General features: G+C 39.8%; 1 protein-coding gene and 1 pseudogene across 1 annotated transcript in view; one reads left to right on the top strand and one right to left on the bottom strand.

The window, feature by feature from the left end:
- Nucleotides 1-9056: 9056 nt before the first annotated feature.
- LOC125932820 (coenzyme Q-binding protein COQ10 homolog B, mitochondrial-like) lies at nt 9057-11107 on the bottom strand (annotated as a pseudogene).
- Nucleotides 11108-11725: 618 nt separating this feature from the next.
- The window catches only part of LOC125932819 (cytochrome P450 2C21), a 28341-nt gene continuing 23747 nt past the window's right edge, over nt 11726-16319 (top strand). The window contains exon 1 of the mRNA XM_049645420.1: nt 11726-12233. Within this exon, the coding sequence (XP_049501377.1) occupies nt 11991-12233 (243 nt within the window). The 5' untranslated portion in view covers nt 11726-11990. The remainder of the gene's footprint in view (nt 12234-16319) is intronic.

The following is a 16319-nucleotide window of genomic DNA, read 5'->3' as shown; positions in this document are numbered from 1 at the left end:
CAGGTGATATTTGAGGGAAATTATGCAGGAGTTCCCTGGAGTGTTTTGAAATACAGTGAGGGGGTAGTTCAAGGGCCTGCTGGAGGTCTCTAATTTCTAGACCTAGTATCTGAGAGTGTGGATAATCAACATAGCCATGGAAATGCAGAGAAGATCACATGAAGATTGGGGCCCCTGGGTGGCTCAGTCGGTTGAGCATCTGAATTGTGGTTTTGGCTCAGGTCTTTGTCTTGGTTCGTGAGATGGAGTCCCACATTGGGCTCTGCACTGACAGTGCAAAGTCTTCTTAGGATCCTCTCTCTCTGCCCCTTCCCTGATCATGTACATGCATGCATGCATCCTTGTGCTCTCTCTTTCTCAAAATGGGTAAATTAAAAAAAAAAAAAAAAAAAAAAAAAGATTACATGAAGATTGTCTCTCTGCGTTCTCATGGATCTAGGAAGATAATCAGTTGGGCAAGTCCAAAGAAGCAAAAGGAGAAGAAAAACATTAAAAAGAAGGAATGGGGCGCCTTTGTGGCTCAGTTGGTTGAGCATCCAACTTCAGCTCAGGTCCATGATCTCATGGTTTGTGAATTCAAACCCTGCATCAGGCTCACTGCTGTCAGTGCAGAGCCTGCTCCGGAAACTCTGTCTCTGTCTCTCTAAAAAATAAATAAACATTTTTAAAAAAGAAGGACTAGATCAGATTGAGTGAGGAAGGTGGACCCCTGGGTGGCCTTTGGATGGGCTAAGAGGATTTGCTGGTGAGTCATAACTAAAGAGAGCAATTTAGAAGGAAGGAGATGATGGTGAGAGAAATTTCAGTAATGGAAGATCTTCTCTTTGAGAAGTTAAACCAAAGTGGGAAAGGTCTGGGTGACAGATTTAAATAGTGGTTGGGTCAAGTGGAAAAAGTACATGGGAAGGGAATAAATATACTTATTGATACATAAGTGTGAGTGCAAAGTTTTCACCAAAATGGGACAGGGAAGATTCTAGAACACATGGAAGAGAGGTACTCCCAGAAAAAAAAAGGACATTTCTTCCTCTGAAATTACAATTGGTTTAATCATCTATTTTCTGTTACACTGGGTGGATTGGAGAAATGGGTTAGCGGGCAGGACCTAGGACCCTAAATGGGTAGAGTCTAGAAGGTCAAAAATAATGACATTCAAATAATTTTCTGTGGAATTTGGTCTGAACAACCAATTTCATGGGATCTGGATGAGGTGCAGTGATTTGGGTCAAGTAGCTGATTTAAGGAGCTGTCAGAAGAAGCAAATTCCTTTCAGTATCTGTCCTTTTTTTCTATCCCTTAGGAATGGTTCTTAACCTTTTGGAGGCCATAGTTCTTTCTGGGAAGAATTCACTTGTATGCACCACTTGCTTTTTTTGCCCATTTTGATGGGCGTTATGGATGCTGTAAAGCCTCTTCATTACTCCCAGGATGAGGAGGGCTCCAAGTCCTCTGGTGTCTGAATTATCAGTAGCTATTGCCCCAGTACTGTATTTAAATATAACTTCATTGTTCTGGGCAACATTATTTTATTTTGATTCTAGCATAATTTTGATAGGCCAGGTATGAGAACCACTGAATCCCCTGATGCACTTGAACAGATGGGTATATCCAGGGAAAATTTGTACTATTGTTTCTTTATATTGGGACATATGTTGGGCAATTATTTTGTCAAGTAATTGCATCTAATCACTCCTAGGGAGTGCTAAATGCTAAAAAACTTACCTATGACAACCTGATAATGATTATATCTGACTTGTGATGAAATAGAAATAATGAACCTTATCCTGAGATGTAGACTCTTTCTTCTGTCCAAACATCCTAAGAGCACAGGTTTGATAACAAGAAAGGTGAATTTGGGGATAGATTAGAATAGAATTATAGAAGTTGGAAAGGCATGGATAGTATTCACTTTGATTCTTTTTTTCTTAATTTTTAAAAAGTTTTTATTTATCTATTTTGAGAGAGAGAGAGGGAGAGAAGGAGAACGCAAGCAAGGGAGGGGCAGAGAGAGAGGGAGAAAGAGAATCCCAAGCAGGCTCCACACTGCCAACGCAGAGCCCAACATGGGGCTTGAACCCACAAACCGTGAGATCACGACCTGAGCTGAGATGAAGAGTCAGATGCTTAACCGACTGAGCCATCCAGGCGCCCCACCTTGATTCTTTTTCTTAAAAAGTTTTTAAGTTGATGTGCCCATGGCTGTCTTCTGTTCAAATTGCCTGGCAGGACTGAAGAGAGGAGATAACCCAAAGGGGAGAATGATAGGGAAAACTGAAGGGCGGAGTGAACAGTAGGAGACGTGATCATTCTCTGAACAATGCAGAATCCCAGCTTCATAGCTGTGGTTTGGGCACAACCAACTTGAGTTGTCTAAGGTGTTTGTTTGTTTGTTTGTTTGTTTGTTTCTTAAGAGGTGGCTACTTCATTGATCAGTGTGCATTTTTTCAAAATTCACTCCTCATAGCGAAGATGTCCAGAGTAGTGTTCCAATGTTGCAGTTGCGAAAATGGATACTCCACTTTCTATTACTGAAGAATGAAATAAGTTCTGGAATTCTGCGTGAAATTGTCTCAGATGGTTTTACAGTCTGAGAAGCATTCTAAAAAGTTAGCTTCAGGAGAAGAGAACCTGCTATGACAAAAGATGTAGCTGAAGGAAACCTACTATCCAAGAAAGCTATGTCCAGAAAAGTAGTGAGTACAGAGTGAGAATATCTGAGTCAATCTTTTGTTTTTTTCCCCCCTCAATATGTACTTATTTTTGAAAGAGAGCAAGAGAGAGTGGGGGAGGGGCAGAGAGAGAGAGTGCGAGAATCCCAAGGAGGCTCTGATGCTGACAGCACAGATGATGCTGACATGGGGCTCAGTCCCATGAACCGCAAGATCATGACCTGAGCTGAAATCATGAGTCAGATAGTCAACCAACTGAGCTACCCAGGCGCCCCTGTCCCCTTAAATTTTTAGGTGCACAATACAGTATTGTTGCACAGCTATCTCTAGAACTTTACATCTTACGTGATTGAAACTCTTCATCCATTGAATAGCAACTTCCTATTTCCTCTTCTGCCAAGCCCCAGGCAAAAACCATTCTGCTCTGTTTCTATGAGTTTGACTATTTTAGATGTTTCGTTTAAGTTGAATCATGTGGTATTTGTCCTTCTGCTTTACCTCACTTAGCAAGGGCAGGCAGCAGGAGTCAGTCCAACGAAGGGCTCACTGGCTGTTGCAGTGTCCCTAGCTGTTGGTGTGCCCCCCCCCCCCCCCACGGCTGCACACTCTCTCACCAGGTGTGCACACTGCAATGATGGTTGATGGTGAGGATTAGGCCAGGCGTGCACAGCTGGAGGGGCTGGCTATATAGGTGCACATGGTGCTGCAGGCTGGTGACAAGACAGAGCCTGATCTGGACCCACAAGCAGCTTCAGAGACCCTGGCCTACCAGTATGTGCCCCCATGGCTCCATGCTCTGCTGAGGGAGGAGGAGGAGGAAGAGAGTTCTAAAGATTGCAAAGGGACGGGTGGCTGGGTCACTCAGTTGGTTGAGCGTCTGACTCTTGATTTGGCTCAGGTCATGACTCCAGGCTCAACACTAGGAGCATGGGGCCTGCTTAAGATCCTCACTCCCTCTGTCCCTCCCCCAGAGAGCACATGCATGCGTGCTTTCTCGCTCTTTAAAAAAGTAAATAAAGATTGCAAAGAGACAAACTTTTCTGAACCTCCCTTTTTATTTACCCACTGTGAAACTGTCAACTCACTATTTCAACAGATTGTTTGACGTCCAAGTGATTCTGCAAGATACTCAACAAATGTTTGTAGGATGTAATTTAGTTGAAATACTTTCCATTATAGAGTTCATAAGTCATACGGTTGACCACTGAACAACACAGGGGGATCCTCCTGACCTCAGGGGAAAGCTCTCAGTTTTCCCCCATTGAGGATGATATTAGCTGTGGGCTTTTCATAAATGGCTTTTACGATGTTTAAGTATGTTCCTTCTATCCTGACTTTCTCAAGGGTTTTTTTATTAAGAAAGGATGCTGAATTTTGTCAAATGCTTTTTCTGCATCGATTGACAGGATCATACGGTTCTTTTCTTTTCTTAATGTGATGTATCCTATTGATTGATTTGCGAATGTTGAACCAGCCCTGCAGCCCAGGAACGAATCCCACTTGATCGTGGTGAATAATTCTTTTTATATGCTGTTGAATTCGATTTGCTAGTATCTTGTTGAGAATTTTTGCATCCATATTCATCAGGGATATTGGCCTGTAGTTCTCTTTTTTTGCTGGGTCTCTGTCTGGCTTAGGAATCAAAGTAATACTGGCTTCATAGAATGAGTCTGGAAGTTTTCCTTCCCTTTCTATTTTTTTGGAACAGCTTGAGAAGGATAGGTATTATCTCTGCTTTAAATGTCTGGTAGAATTCCCCAGGGAGACCATCTGGTCCTGGACTCTTATTTGTTGGGAGATTTTTGATAACTGATTCAATTTCTTTGCTGGTTATGGGTCTGTTCAAGTTTTCTATTTCTTCCTCTTTGAGTTTTGGAAGTGTGTGGGTGCTTAGGAATTTGTCCATTTCTTCCAGGTTGTCCAGTTTGTTGGCATATAATTTTTCATAGTATTCCCTGATAATTGCTTGTATTTCTGAGGGATTGGTTGTAATAATTCCATTTTCATTCATGGTTTTATCTATTTGGGTCATCTCCCTTTTCTTTTTGAGAAGCCTGGCTAGAGGTTTTTATCAATTTTGTTTAGTTTTTCAAAAAACCAACTCTTGGTTTCATTGATCTCCCCTACAGTTTTTTTAGATTCTATATTGTTTATTTCTGCTCTTGACTTTATTATTTCTCTTCTTCTGCTTTGGGGTGTCTTTGCTCCTCTGCTTCTATTTCCTTTAGGTGTGCTGTTAGATGTTGTATTTGGGATTTTTCTTGTTTCTTGAGATAGGCCTGGATTGTAATAAGATATACAGCTTTTGATGCAAAAGGAAGATCCAGAAAATTATCATTGAATCTACTATGGGTTATTTCTTTTCCCTCTATTTCTGGAAAAACAAGCTTCTTTTATAATCCAAATTCATGTAACATCTTTTTCTGAAACTGAATTAAAATACTCATTTTGTGCTTGAAAAAAAAAAAGTTTTCTTTTGCACATTATTTTTGTATCCCGCCTTCTCCCTTTTCTTGGATACATTTTTTTTTTAAGTTTATTTATTTTGAGAGACAGCACAAGCAGGGAAGGAGCAGAGAGAGAGGAAGAGAGAGGATCTCAAGCAGGCTCCACACTATCAGCACAGAGCCTGACGCAAGGCTCAATCCCACAAACCATGAGATCATGACCTGAGCAGAAATCAAGAGTCAGATACTTAACTGGCTGAGCCACTGAGGTGCCCCTCTTGGATACATTTTTATTTTGTTGGAGTTTTTCTCAATCATTTTGGAAATGGTTTCAAGGTTATAAAATGTCTGAATGTTTACATGTTCAAAAATGCCTGTATTTTGACATCATATTTGAATCCTATTTTGGCATACACTAATAATTTTGAAAATCATTTCCTATTGAACCTTTAAATACCTTACTCCACTGTAGTCTGTCATGTAAAAGCATCGTATATGGGAAGCTTTAAACTGATCTTTATTCTTTATAACTTCCTTTTTCTCTCCAGGATTTTTTACACTTTGTCTTTGTTTTGTTTTGTTTCTTGATGTTCCAAGGTCTCACAAGATTGTGGGAGTGTCGGTCTTTTTACTTTAATCCTTCTTCAAACTTGGTGTGGATCCTTTGCATTTTTCATCAGTTTAGGAAATTTTTCTTTAATTTCCTTTGCTTATTTTTCCATTTAGGTATTTTTTTCTCTCTCCTTGAAACTGCTATCATAAATTCATTGGAACTTCTAGAACTATTGTCCATACCATTTAACTCTGTTTGTAGTTTTCATTATTATTACTTTATACTCTATTCTTGGGAAACCTTTGGTTTTCCAATGTCTTCCTGCTAAATAAATTGAAATACAGCTAAATCTAGTTTATTACTCAGCACGTTTGTTCATTTAAAAAATGTTTTCGGTCAGAAAAACTAAAAGGCGATTGACAGAATGGGAGAAAATATTTGCAAATGACATGTCAGATAAAGGGTTAGTATCCAAAATCTATAAAGAATTTGCCAAACTCAACACCCGAAAAACAAATAATCCAGTGAAGAAGTGGGCAAAAGACATGAATAGACTCTTTTCCCAAGAAGACATCCAGATGGCTAACAGACACATGAAAAAATGCTCAACATCACTCATCATCAGGGAAACACAAATCAAAACCACAAAGAGATACCACCTCACACCTGTCAGAATGGCTAAAATGAACAACTCAGGCAACAACAGATGTTGGCGAGGATGTGGAGAAAGGGGAACCCTCTTGCACTGTTGGTGGAAATGCAAACTGGTGCTGCCACTCTGGAAAACAATATGGAGGCTCCTCCAAAAGTTAAAAATAGAACTACCCTACGACCAGTAACTGCACTACTAGGTATTTAGCCAAAGGATACAGGAGTGATGATTTGAAGGAGCACATGCACCTTAATGTTTATAGCAGCACTATCAACAATAGCCAAAAAATGGAAAGAGCCGAAATGTCTATCAACAATGAATGGATAAAGAAGATGTGGTTCATATATATAATATATGGAATATTACTTGGCAATCGAAAAGAATGAAATCTTGCCATTTGCAACAACGTGGATGCTAAGTGAAATTAGAAAAAGACCAATATGTGATTTTACTCATATATGGAATTTAAGAAACAAAACAGATGAACAAAAGGAAGGGAAGCAAAAATAAGATTAAAACAGAGAGGGAGACAACCATAAAAGACTCTTAAATTCAGAGGACAAACTGAAGGATGCTGAAGGGTGTTGGGTGGGGAGATGGGCTAAATAGGAGGTGGGCATTAAGGAGCACACTTGTTGGGATGGCACTGGGTCTTATATGTTGGGATGGCACTGCGTCTTTGGGGCATGTGGGTGGCTCAGTTAAGTGTCTGACGCTTGATTTGGGCCCAGGGCATGATGTCACCGTCATGAAATAGAGCCCTGCATCAGGCTCTGTGCTGGGCGTGGAACCTGCTTACGGTTCTTTCTCCGTCTTCCCTCTGCCCCTCTTCCTGCTTGTGCATGCTCCTGCTCTCGCTCTCGCTCTCTCTTAAAAAAAGGTTTTGTAATCGTATTGTTAATTACCAAGAACTTTTTCTAATAACGTGTTCTTTTTTTTTGTTTTTTTAACGTTTATTTATTTTTGAGACAGAGAGAGACAGCATGAACGGGGGAGGGGCAGAGAGAGAGGGAGACACAGAACTGGAAGCAGGCTCCAGGCTCTGAGCCATCAGCCCAGAGCCCGACGCGGGGCTCGAACTCACGGTCCGTGAGATCGTGACCTGAGCCGAAGTTGGACGCCCAACCGACTGAGCCACCCAGGCGCCCCAAAGTGTTCTTTTTAAATGGCTAAATATATCTTATGATGTTGTACTTACTTTAACCATTTTTGTTTTTTCAAGGTTAACTTCTTCAGGGATTAGTATTCTTTTTTTTTTTTTTTAAGTTTTATTTATTGAGAAGCCATACAGAGAAAGACAGATACCATATGGTTTCACTCTTATGTGGATCCTGAGAAACGTAACAGAAACCCAAGGGGGAGGGGAAGGAAAAAAAAAAAAAAAAGAGGTTAGAGTGGGAGAGAGCCAAAGCATAAGAGACTGTTAAAAACTGAGAACAAACTGAGGGTTGATGGGGGGTGGGAGGGAGGGCAGGGTGGGTGATGGGTATTGAGGAGGGCACCTTTTGGGATGAGCACTGGGTGTTGTATGGAAACCAATTTGACAGTAAATTTCATATATTAAAAAAAATAATAAAAAAAAATAAATAAAAGATGAAGTAAAAAAAACAAAAAAACAAAAAACAACAAAAAAAAAGTTTTATTTATTGAGAGAGAGAGAGAGAGAGAGAGAGAGAGAGAGAATGCAAGTGGGAGTGGGAGAGAGAATCCCAAGCAGGCTCTGCACTGTCAGGGCAGAACCTGAAACATAGCCCAAACCCATGAACCCTGAGATTATTACCTGAGCCAAAGTTGGACACTTAACCAACTGGGCCACCCAGGCACCCCTAACATTCTTGTTTTTTTGTTGGTTTTTTTTTTTTTTAGCTGTACAAAAAATAAATTAACTTTATTAAGTTACTATTTCAGTCCTTAGACATTGATTTGTTTATAAAAATATCAGTTTGAAATACATTATTGAAAGTGAATACACACAATAAATGGAAAACAGGGATGCATGGTGCTGGAGACATATCAACCAACTCATCTTCAGGTGTTGCCCACTGTTGTAGACAAGATTTGACACATAATCAGCATTATTGAAAGAGCAGTCAAAGTACCTGGGAGAGGGGTGCAAACTATAAGAAAAATATATTAAAGCTCTGGACCACTCACCAAAAAAATATTCACTGTTTAATCTGGGAGTTAATCTCACTATATATAGCACTGAATAAACTACTACCCATAAGAACAATTTAAAAATAAGAAAAGTGCCAAGGAACCCTCATTAACAGTATTTTTAAGTCTAAGTTTCTACTTTAAATATCTGATGATTACTCGAATATCCTAAGCCAAGAGGCAGGCCCTATGACAATAAGTTATAAATAGTCTGAATTTAATAACTTAAAGGTGATAATGGTTAATATAATACATACTGTGTGAGGAACTCAACTAACCTCTTTCAGGTAAGGTCATAATTAAAAGGCTTAAGTCTACAGTTTCAATTTCTGCTTAAGAGTGATGATATCCCATTATTGTAAATATGCTAATATGCACATTACTTGCATGAATTATACTTGAATGAATTCTGTATACACGTGGTTCCATATTCCAAATGCAAATTCTCAGCGGTGTAGGCTTAAAATCAAAGCTGGGTTTAACAAATGCTTTCTAACTTCTGAAAGCAAATGATAAAAGCACTGCCTAAAAGTGAATAAACTAAGGTTACAAACAGGTGACCAATCCTTTTTTTCCCTTTATGTGTGATGGACTTCATGAAGCCTTAATTCCGAGGTATATTTGTTTCTGGACCATACAGCTTACATGATTTTCTTTTTTCTTTTCTTTTCTTTCTTTTTTTTTTTAAGAATTACATTTTTTTAACTTTATTTTTGATTTTTTAAAATTTACATCCAAATTAGTTACCATATAGTGAAGCAGTGACTTCAGGAGTAGATTCCTTAATGTCCCTTACCCATTTAGCCCATCCCCCCTCCCACAACCCCTCCAGCAACCCTCAGTTCTCCATATTTATGAGTCTCTTCTGTTTTGTCCCCTCCCTGTTTTTATATTATTTTTGTTTCCCTTCCCTTATGTTCATCTGTTTTGTCTCTTAAAGTACTCATATGAGTGAAGTAATATGATTTTTGTCTTTCTCTAATTTCACTTAGCATAATACCCTCCAGTACCATCCACATAATTGCAAATGGCAACATTTCATTCTTTTTGATTGCCGAGTAATACTCCATTATATATATATATACCACATTTTCTTTATCCATTTATTCCATTCACTCCATCCATTCATCTATTCATGGACATTTGGGCTCTTTCCATACTTTGGCTATTGTTGATAGTGCTGCTATAAACATGGGGGTGAATGTGTCCCTTCAAAACAGCATACCTGTATCCCTTGGATAAATGCCTAGTAGTGCAATTGCTGGGTCGTAGGGTAGTTCTATTTTTAGTTTTTTGAAGAACCCCCATACTATTTTCCAGAGTGGCTGCACCAGCTTGCATTCCCACCAACAGTGCAAAAGAGATCCTCTTTCTCCGCATCCTCGCCAACATCTGTTGCTGCCCGAGTTGTTAATGTTAGCCATTCTGACACGTGTGAGGTGGTATCTCATTGTGGTTTTGATTTGTATTTCCCTGATGATGAGCGAGTGATGTTGAGCATTTTATCATGTGTCGGTTGGCCATCTGGATGTCTTCTTTGGAGAAGTGTCTATTCATGTCTTTTGCCCGCTTCTTCACGGGATTATTTGTTTTTTTGGGTGTTGAGTTTGAGAAGTTCTTTGTAGATTTTGGATACTAACCCTTTATCTGATATGTTATTTGCAAATATCTTCTCCCATTCTGTTGGTTGCCTTTTAGTTTTGCTGATTGTTTCCTTCACTGTGCAGAAGCTTTTTATTTTGATGAGGTCCCAGACATGCTCCTTTTTCAAAGGCAGCTAACATCTGCTTTACAACTTCATCGAAAAATGATGTGGCAAGCTGAGAGTACAGAAGGGAGCGGAATTCAGAAGAAATTGAAAAATCCAAGGTACAAGTTCTTGGGTAGCCAGGAAGACCAGGGCTAAAATGCCAAATAGTCTTCAAATGATTGAAAAGCTTCCCATCAGTATAGGATGCCTTTACCAAATGTGGTTTCACCAAGGTTCCTACTGATGTATAGCGCTCCAACACAGGTGGAAACCCAATTTCCAATTGTGTTTTGCAGTATCCAGTTCTCTTTGATATTACATCTGATTTTTTACGCCAAGGAACAAAATGCTTGTAGTCTTCCATTCCTGATACCACATCATACATTTTCTGCATAGAATATCCTATAATTCTCCTCTCTGAATATTCTTTTGTTTATTAATGGTGCAACACTTTTGAAGAAAGTTCTTGCATATATCTCCTTAGGCAAAACTGAGGTATGTAGTGGAAGAGTTCTGCTCATCAGTATACCACAGGAAGCTAAATATCTGACGTTCCAGGTAGGGCCCCTGCGATGGAGCCAGGGTTCCAGCCACTGCCGTTGACTTTGGACGGCATCCCGAAACCACCTTTCTCAGGGCCCCCTGACTGGCCCCAGCTTCCATGATCATCTCACTCTCATGTTCTCGTTTCTTAAGTGTGATATTTGTCGTGCCTTGTCGGATTTCCTCAAATGTATTTTGAGTCTTGAAGTTTTGTTCATATCTTTGAGCTTCTAGACACTTTCAAATATTTATAGTATTGAATTCTGGAGTATATTTCCTTACCCACGTGAGATTAAGCAGTGTATTCTGGTTATAGGACCCTCATTGGAAATGGATGTACAAGGGGAAGGAGGGGTGATATGCAGCCAAAGGACCTTCCACTGTTTAAGTGATTTCTTTCTTTGACTTGGTAGATCCCTGTCTTCTAATGTCTTTTGACCCTGCATCCCCTTTGGGAGTTAAGTGTGTCAGAACGCCTCACATATATTGGGACACCTGGGTGGCTCAGTTGGTTAAGCATCAGACTTATGCTCAGGTCATGATCTCATGGTTTGTGAGTTCAAACCCCGTGTTAGGCTCTGTGCTGACAGCTAGGAGCCTGGAGCTTATTTTGGATTCTGTGTCTTCCTGTCTCTACCCCTCCCCTGCACGTGCGCTCACTTGCTCTCTCTCTCTCTCTCTCACTCTCATACACACACACGCTCTCTCTCTCTCTCTCTCTCTCAAAAATAAACATTAAAATTTTTTTAATTAAAAAAAAAAGAACTCTTGACATATAGAAAGGGGCTCTGCCAAGAGTTGGGATATCTCTACTCTTCTTTAGGAAAGACTAGCTCTGTATATTCTTCTTTTTTACCCTGCCTTCTCCCTACTATCTCTTAATTCTGGCTTTTTCCTGGATTTTCTGCGAAAAGGCACTGAGAGAGTGCTGCTTTCTTCTGCTCATGTAGTAGTAATTTTTGACATGAGATACTCTCTTTCATCATTTGTCAAGATCATGAATTCCAGCCCTTTGAAAATCTGATAGTTTTCAGTTTTACTGTTAAAATATGACCATCTCTGAAGAAGTAAGAGTTACTGTTTTAGTTGGGATTACCAATGAAAACCTAGATATTTATCAATACTAAAGTGACTGTTTTTGTTTTACTCTTTGCTAATAGGTCAAAATCCACTGAAGATAAAAAAGTATCCCAAAGGTTGAAGATTTAGTGCATGTTTGATGATCAGCTGGAACTTAGTATTTATAAAACCTTTGGATTCCAAGCTTCCAACTGCATTTACGCAAGGTACAACAATGGATCTTTTCATAATTCTGGTGATTTATCTTTCTTGTTTGATTCTTTATTTTCTCTGGAATCGAAACCGTGCCAAAGGGAAGCTACCACCTGGCCCCACTCCTCTGCCAATCATTGGAAATATTTTGCAGATAAATACTAATAATGTAAGCAAATCCATAAGCAAGGTGAGTATGATTACTTTTCTTCCAGCTGTTTGCGGTTACAGCCATATATCTAAATAAAATATGGTCCCAGCCATATTTGCAGGGGTGCAATTTTGATTGGGATTGTGTTGAATGTGTAGATAGCTTTGGGTAGTACTGACATTTTAACAATATTTATTCTTCCAATCCATGAGCACAGAATGTTTTTCCATTTCTTTGTGTCTTCTTTAATTTCCTTCATAAGCTTTCTATAGTTTTCAGCATACAGTTCTTTTACATCTTTGGTTAGGTTGATTCCTGGGTATTTTATGATTCTTGGTGCACTTGTAAATGGGATCAGTTTCTTTATTTGTCTTTGTGTTGCTTCATTATTAGTGTATAAGAATGCAACTGATTTCTGTACATTAATTTCGTATCCTGCGACTTTGCTGAATTCATGTATCAGTTCTAGCAGACTTTTGGTGGAGTCTATCGGGTTTTCCATGTATAATATATCGTCTGCAAAAAGTGAAAGCTGACTTCATCTTTGCCAATTTTGATGCCTTTGATTTCCTTTTGTTGTCTGATTGCTGATGCGAGGACTTCCAACACTATGTTAAACAACAGCAGTGAGAGTGGACGTCCCTGTCGTGTTCCTGATCTCGGGGCGGGGGGGGGGGGGGAAGCTCTCAGTTTTTCCCCATTGAGGATAATATTAGCTGTGGGCTTTTCATAAATGGCTTTTATGATGTTTAAGTATGTTCCTTCTATTCCGACTTTCTCAAGGGTTTTTATTAAGAAAGGATGCTGAATTTTGTCAAATGCTTTTTCTGCATCGATTGACAGGATCTTACGGTTCTTTTCTTTTCTTTTATTAATGTGATGTATCACATTGATTGATTTGTGAATGTTGAACCAGCCCTGCAGCCCAGGAACGAATCCCACTTGATCGTGGTGAATAATTCTTTTTATATGCTGTTGAATTTGATTTGCTAGTATCTTGTTGAGAATTTTTGCATCCATAATTCATCAGGGATATTGGCCTGTAGTTCTCTTTTTTTGCTGGGTCTCTGTCTGGTTTGGGAATCAAAGTAATGCTGGCTTCATAGAATGAGTCTGGAAGTTTTCCTTCCCTTTCTATTTTTTGGAACAGCTTGAGAAGGATAGGTATTATCTCTGCTTTAAATGTCTGGTAGAATTCCCCATCACTCCTCATCAAGGAAATACAAATCAAAAGCACACTGAGATATCACCTCACGCCAGTCAGATTGGCTAAAATGAACAAATCAGGAGACTATAGATTCTGGCGAGGATGTGGAGAAACGGGAACCCTCTTGCACTGCTGGTGGGAATGCAAACTGGTGCTGCCACTCTGGAAAACAATATGGAGGCTCCTCCAAAAGTTAAAAATAGAACTACCCTATGACCAGTAACTGCACTACTAGGTATTTAGCCAAAGGATACAGGAGTGATGATTTGAAGGAGCACATGCACCTTAATGTTTATAGCAGCACTATCAACAATAGCCAAAAAATGGAAAGAGCCGAAATGTCTATCAACAATGAATGGATAAAGAAATTGTGGTTTATATACACAATGGAATACTACTTGGCAATGAGAAAGAATGAAATATAGCCTTTTGTAGCAACATGGATGGAACTGGAGAGTGTGATGCTAAGTGAAATAAGTCATACAGAGAAAGACAGATACCATATGTTTTCAGTCTTATGTGGATGCTGAGAAACTTAACAGAAGACCATGGGGGAGAAGGAAAAAAAAAAAAAAGAGAGGGAGAGAGCCAAACCATAAAAGACTCATAAAAACTGTGAGAATAAACTGAGGGTTGATGGGGGGGTGGGAGGGAGGGTAGGGTGGGTGATGGGCATTGAGGACGGCACCTGCTGGGATGAGCACTGGGTGTTGTATGGAAACCAATTTGACAATAAATTTCATATTAAAAAGAAAAGAAGTGATTTTAAAGAGAAGTGTTCATTGGGTATCCAGCTAGAAGGTTGCCAGAGAGGATGAGATCCATGAGATGATTGTTAAAATTGCCAAAAGAAGGAATTCCCTGTCCATGTTGTGAGCAGGTCCCCTTTTTAGTAATTATTCTTTGGTAAACTCTAATGGCAATGAAACTGTTTTCAATTTAAAAAAAAGTTCTGATCTACAGATCACAACACTAAAAATTTCCTAAAAACACACATTTTTTTAAGTCAAGGAACTACGGTCCCAGAATTGTTTCTATTATATTTGCTCAATGAATGTGTGAAGAACTACTCTATTCCTAGCTATTTATACAGCAGTAGCTCTCTAAATCTTGAAGGGATTGTCTGAAATCTGTCTTTGCTGAGACAGCTAGTTACCAGAGCACAGCTTCTGGAAACCCCTTTCTGTGTTTTGCGCTAAGAGATTGAAAGAGGATTATGTCAGCACCCTAGCTCATCTGCTTGTTAACTCACAGCATTGGGCAAGTTTTAAAAATCTCTCTCAGTGTTAATTTCCATTCCTTTAAAATGTGAATAACAGTTCTATTTTGTGTAGGGTCCTTCAATATATCATATATTCAACAAGTTATTGAATATCTACTTTGTTAGATGCTGGGGATTTTGGGTTTTTTTTAAGTTTATTTATTTATTTTTGAGAGAGACAGAGAGAGAGAGAGAGAGCATGCAGGGGAGGGGCAGAGGGAGAGAGAGAGAATCCCAAGCAGGGTCCATGCACAAAGTCTGACATGGGGCTTGATCTCATGTACTGTGAGATCATGACTTGAGCCAAAATCAAAAAGTCGGATGCTTAACTGACTGAGCCATCCGGGTGCCCCAGTGCTGGGGATTTTCAATGGTAAATGAAAAAGAAAAAACAGACCCTGGATTATGGAATTTATAGTCTATAGGGTAGGCATGTTTTGTAAAATAATCACGCAGATAAGTGTGTGATTACAAACCATGTAACAGGGACACAATAGAAAGAGGCCATGCAGCTCGGTGGAGCAGGAATGGGAGGAATGTCAGCAAAGCGTTCTCTGAGGAAGTGAAGCTGAAGCTGAGATCTAAAGAATGTTCAAGCATTAACCAGACAAAATGCAGATGGAAGTTCATTCCAGGCGGTTTCATTCTGGAGGAGAATTAGTTGTCATTGTCTCTGAAAGAGGACCAATTTGGTAAAAACATGGTGTGGGATATGATTGGAGAAATAGTTGCCAGAAATGCAAGTCTTACAAGGCTTTTAAAACTATTGGTCCTCGGGCACCTGGGTGGCCTCAGTCACTTATGTGTCCAACTTCGGCTCAAGCCATCTCGGTTCATGAGTTCGAGCCCTGCGTCAGGCTCTGTGCCGGCAGCTCAGAGCCTGGAGCCTGCTTCGGATTCTGTGTCTCCCTCTCTCTCTGCCCCTCCCCTGCTTGTGCTCTATCTCTCTCTCTTTCTCGCTCTCTCAAAAATAAACATTAAAAAAAAAGAATATTGGTCTTTAGCACAAGAGCAATGTGATGCCATTAACGTGCTTAAAGGACTCTCATGTTAACATTTGCCTTGTGAAAAGAGCACTCTGGTTGCTTTATGGAGAATGAATTGTAAGGTAGCAGGAGGACTCAAACCTTGGACAAGTTGAAGGAGTTATTTAGTATACCAAAGAAGCTGCCATGACAGAAAGACCCCAATAACACAATGGCTTCAGGAAGATAAGAGCTTATTTCTATCTCACAGCATGAGATCGAGGTGAGTGCTGCTGGGCTGCCTCTCTTCCTTGCGGTCATCTAGAGAACCAGTTTTTCTTTGTCTTCTAGTTGACCATCCTGGGCACCTAGGCTATTGTTCTCATGTGCATGGAGGCAGTGAGGTTGTTTCCATGCTGTCCTTTCAGTCCCCGGGTAGGGGGAGAAATGGAGGGCATGCAATTACCATTTATACAAAAGCGTAGGATTTGCACACATCATTTCTGCTAATATCAGTTCACGAAAACTTAGTCACATGGCCGCACAGGGAAGCTGGGAAATGTCTGCGACCATGTTGCCATGTCCTTATGTATTTAGAGGTCTCTAGTGCTAAAAAGACGTAGAGAGTGGATAATGAGGGATGATTGGTAGTCTACACATGGGACAAGATGGAGGAGCCTCCCTTAAGCAGG

This window comes from Panthera uncia, chromosome D2 (assembly GCF_023721935.1).
Source record: "Panthera uncia isolate 11264 chromosome D2, Puncia_PCG_1.0, whole genome shotgun sequence".
NCBI classification, from domain to species: Eukaryota; Metazoa; Chordata; class Mammalia; order Carnivora; family Felidae; genus Panthera; species Panthera uncia.
Note: the sequence above shows the minus strand (reverse complement) of the source record. Positions and strands in the feature narration are given on the sequence as shown.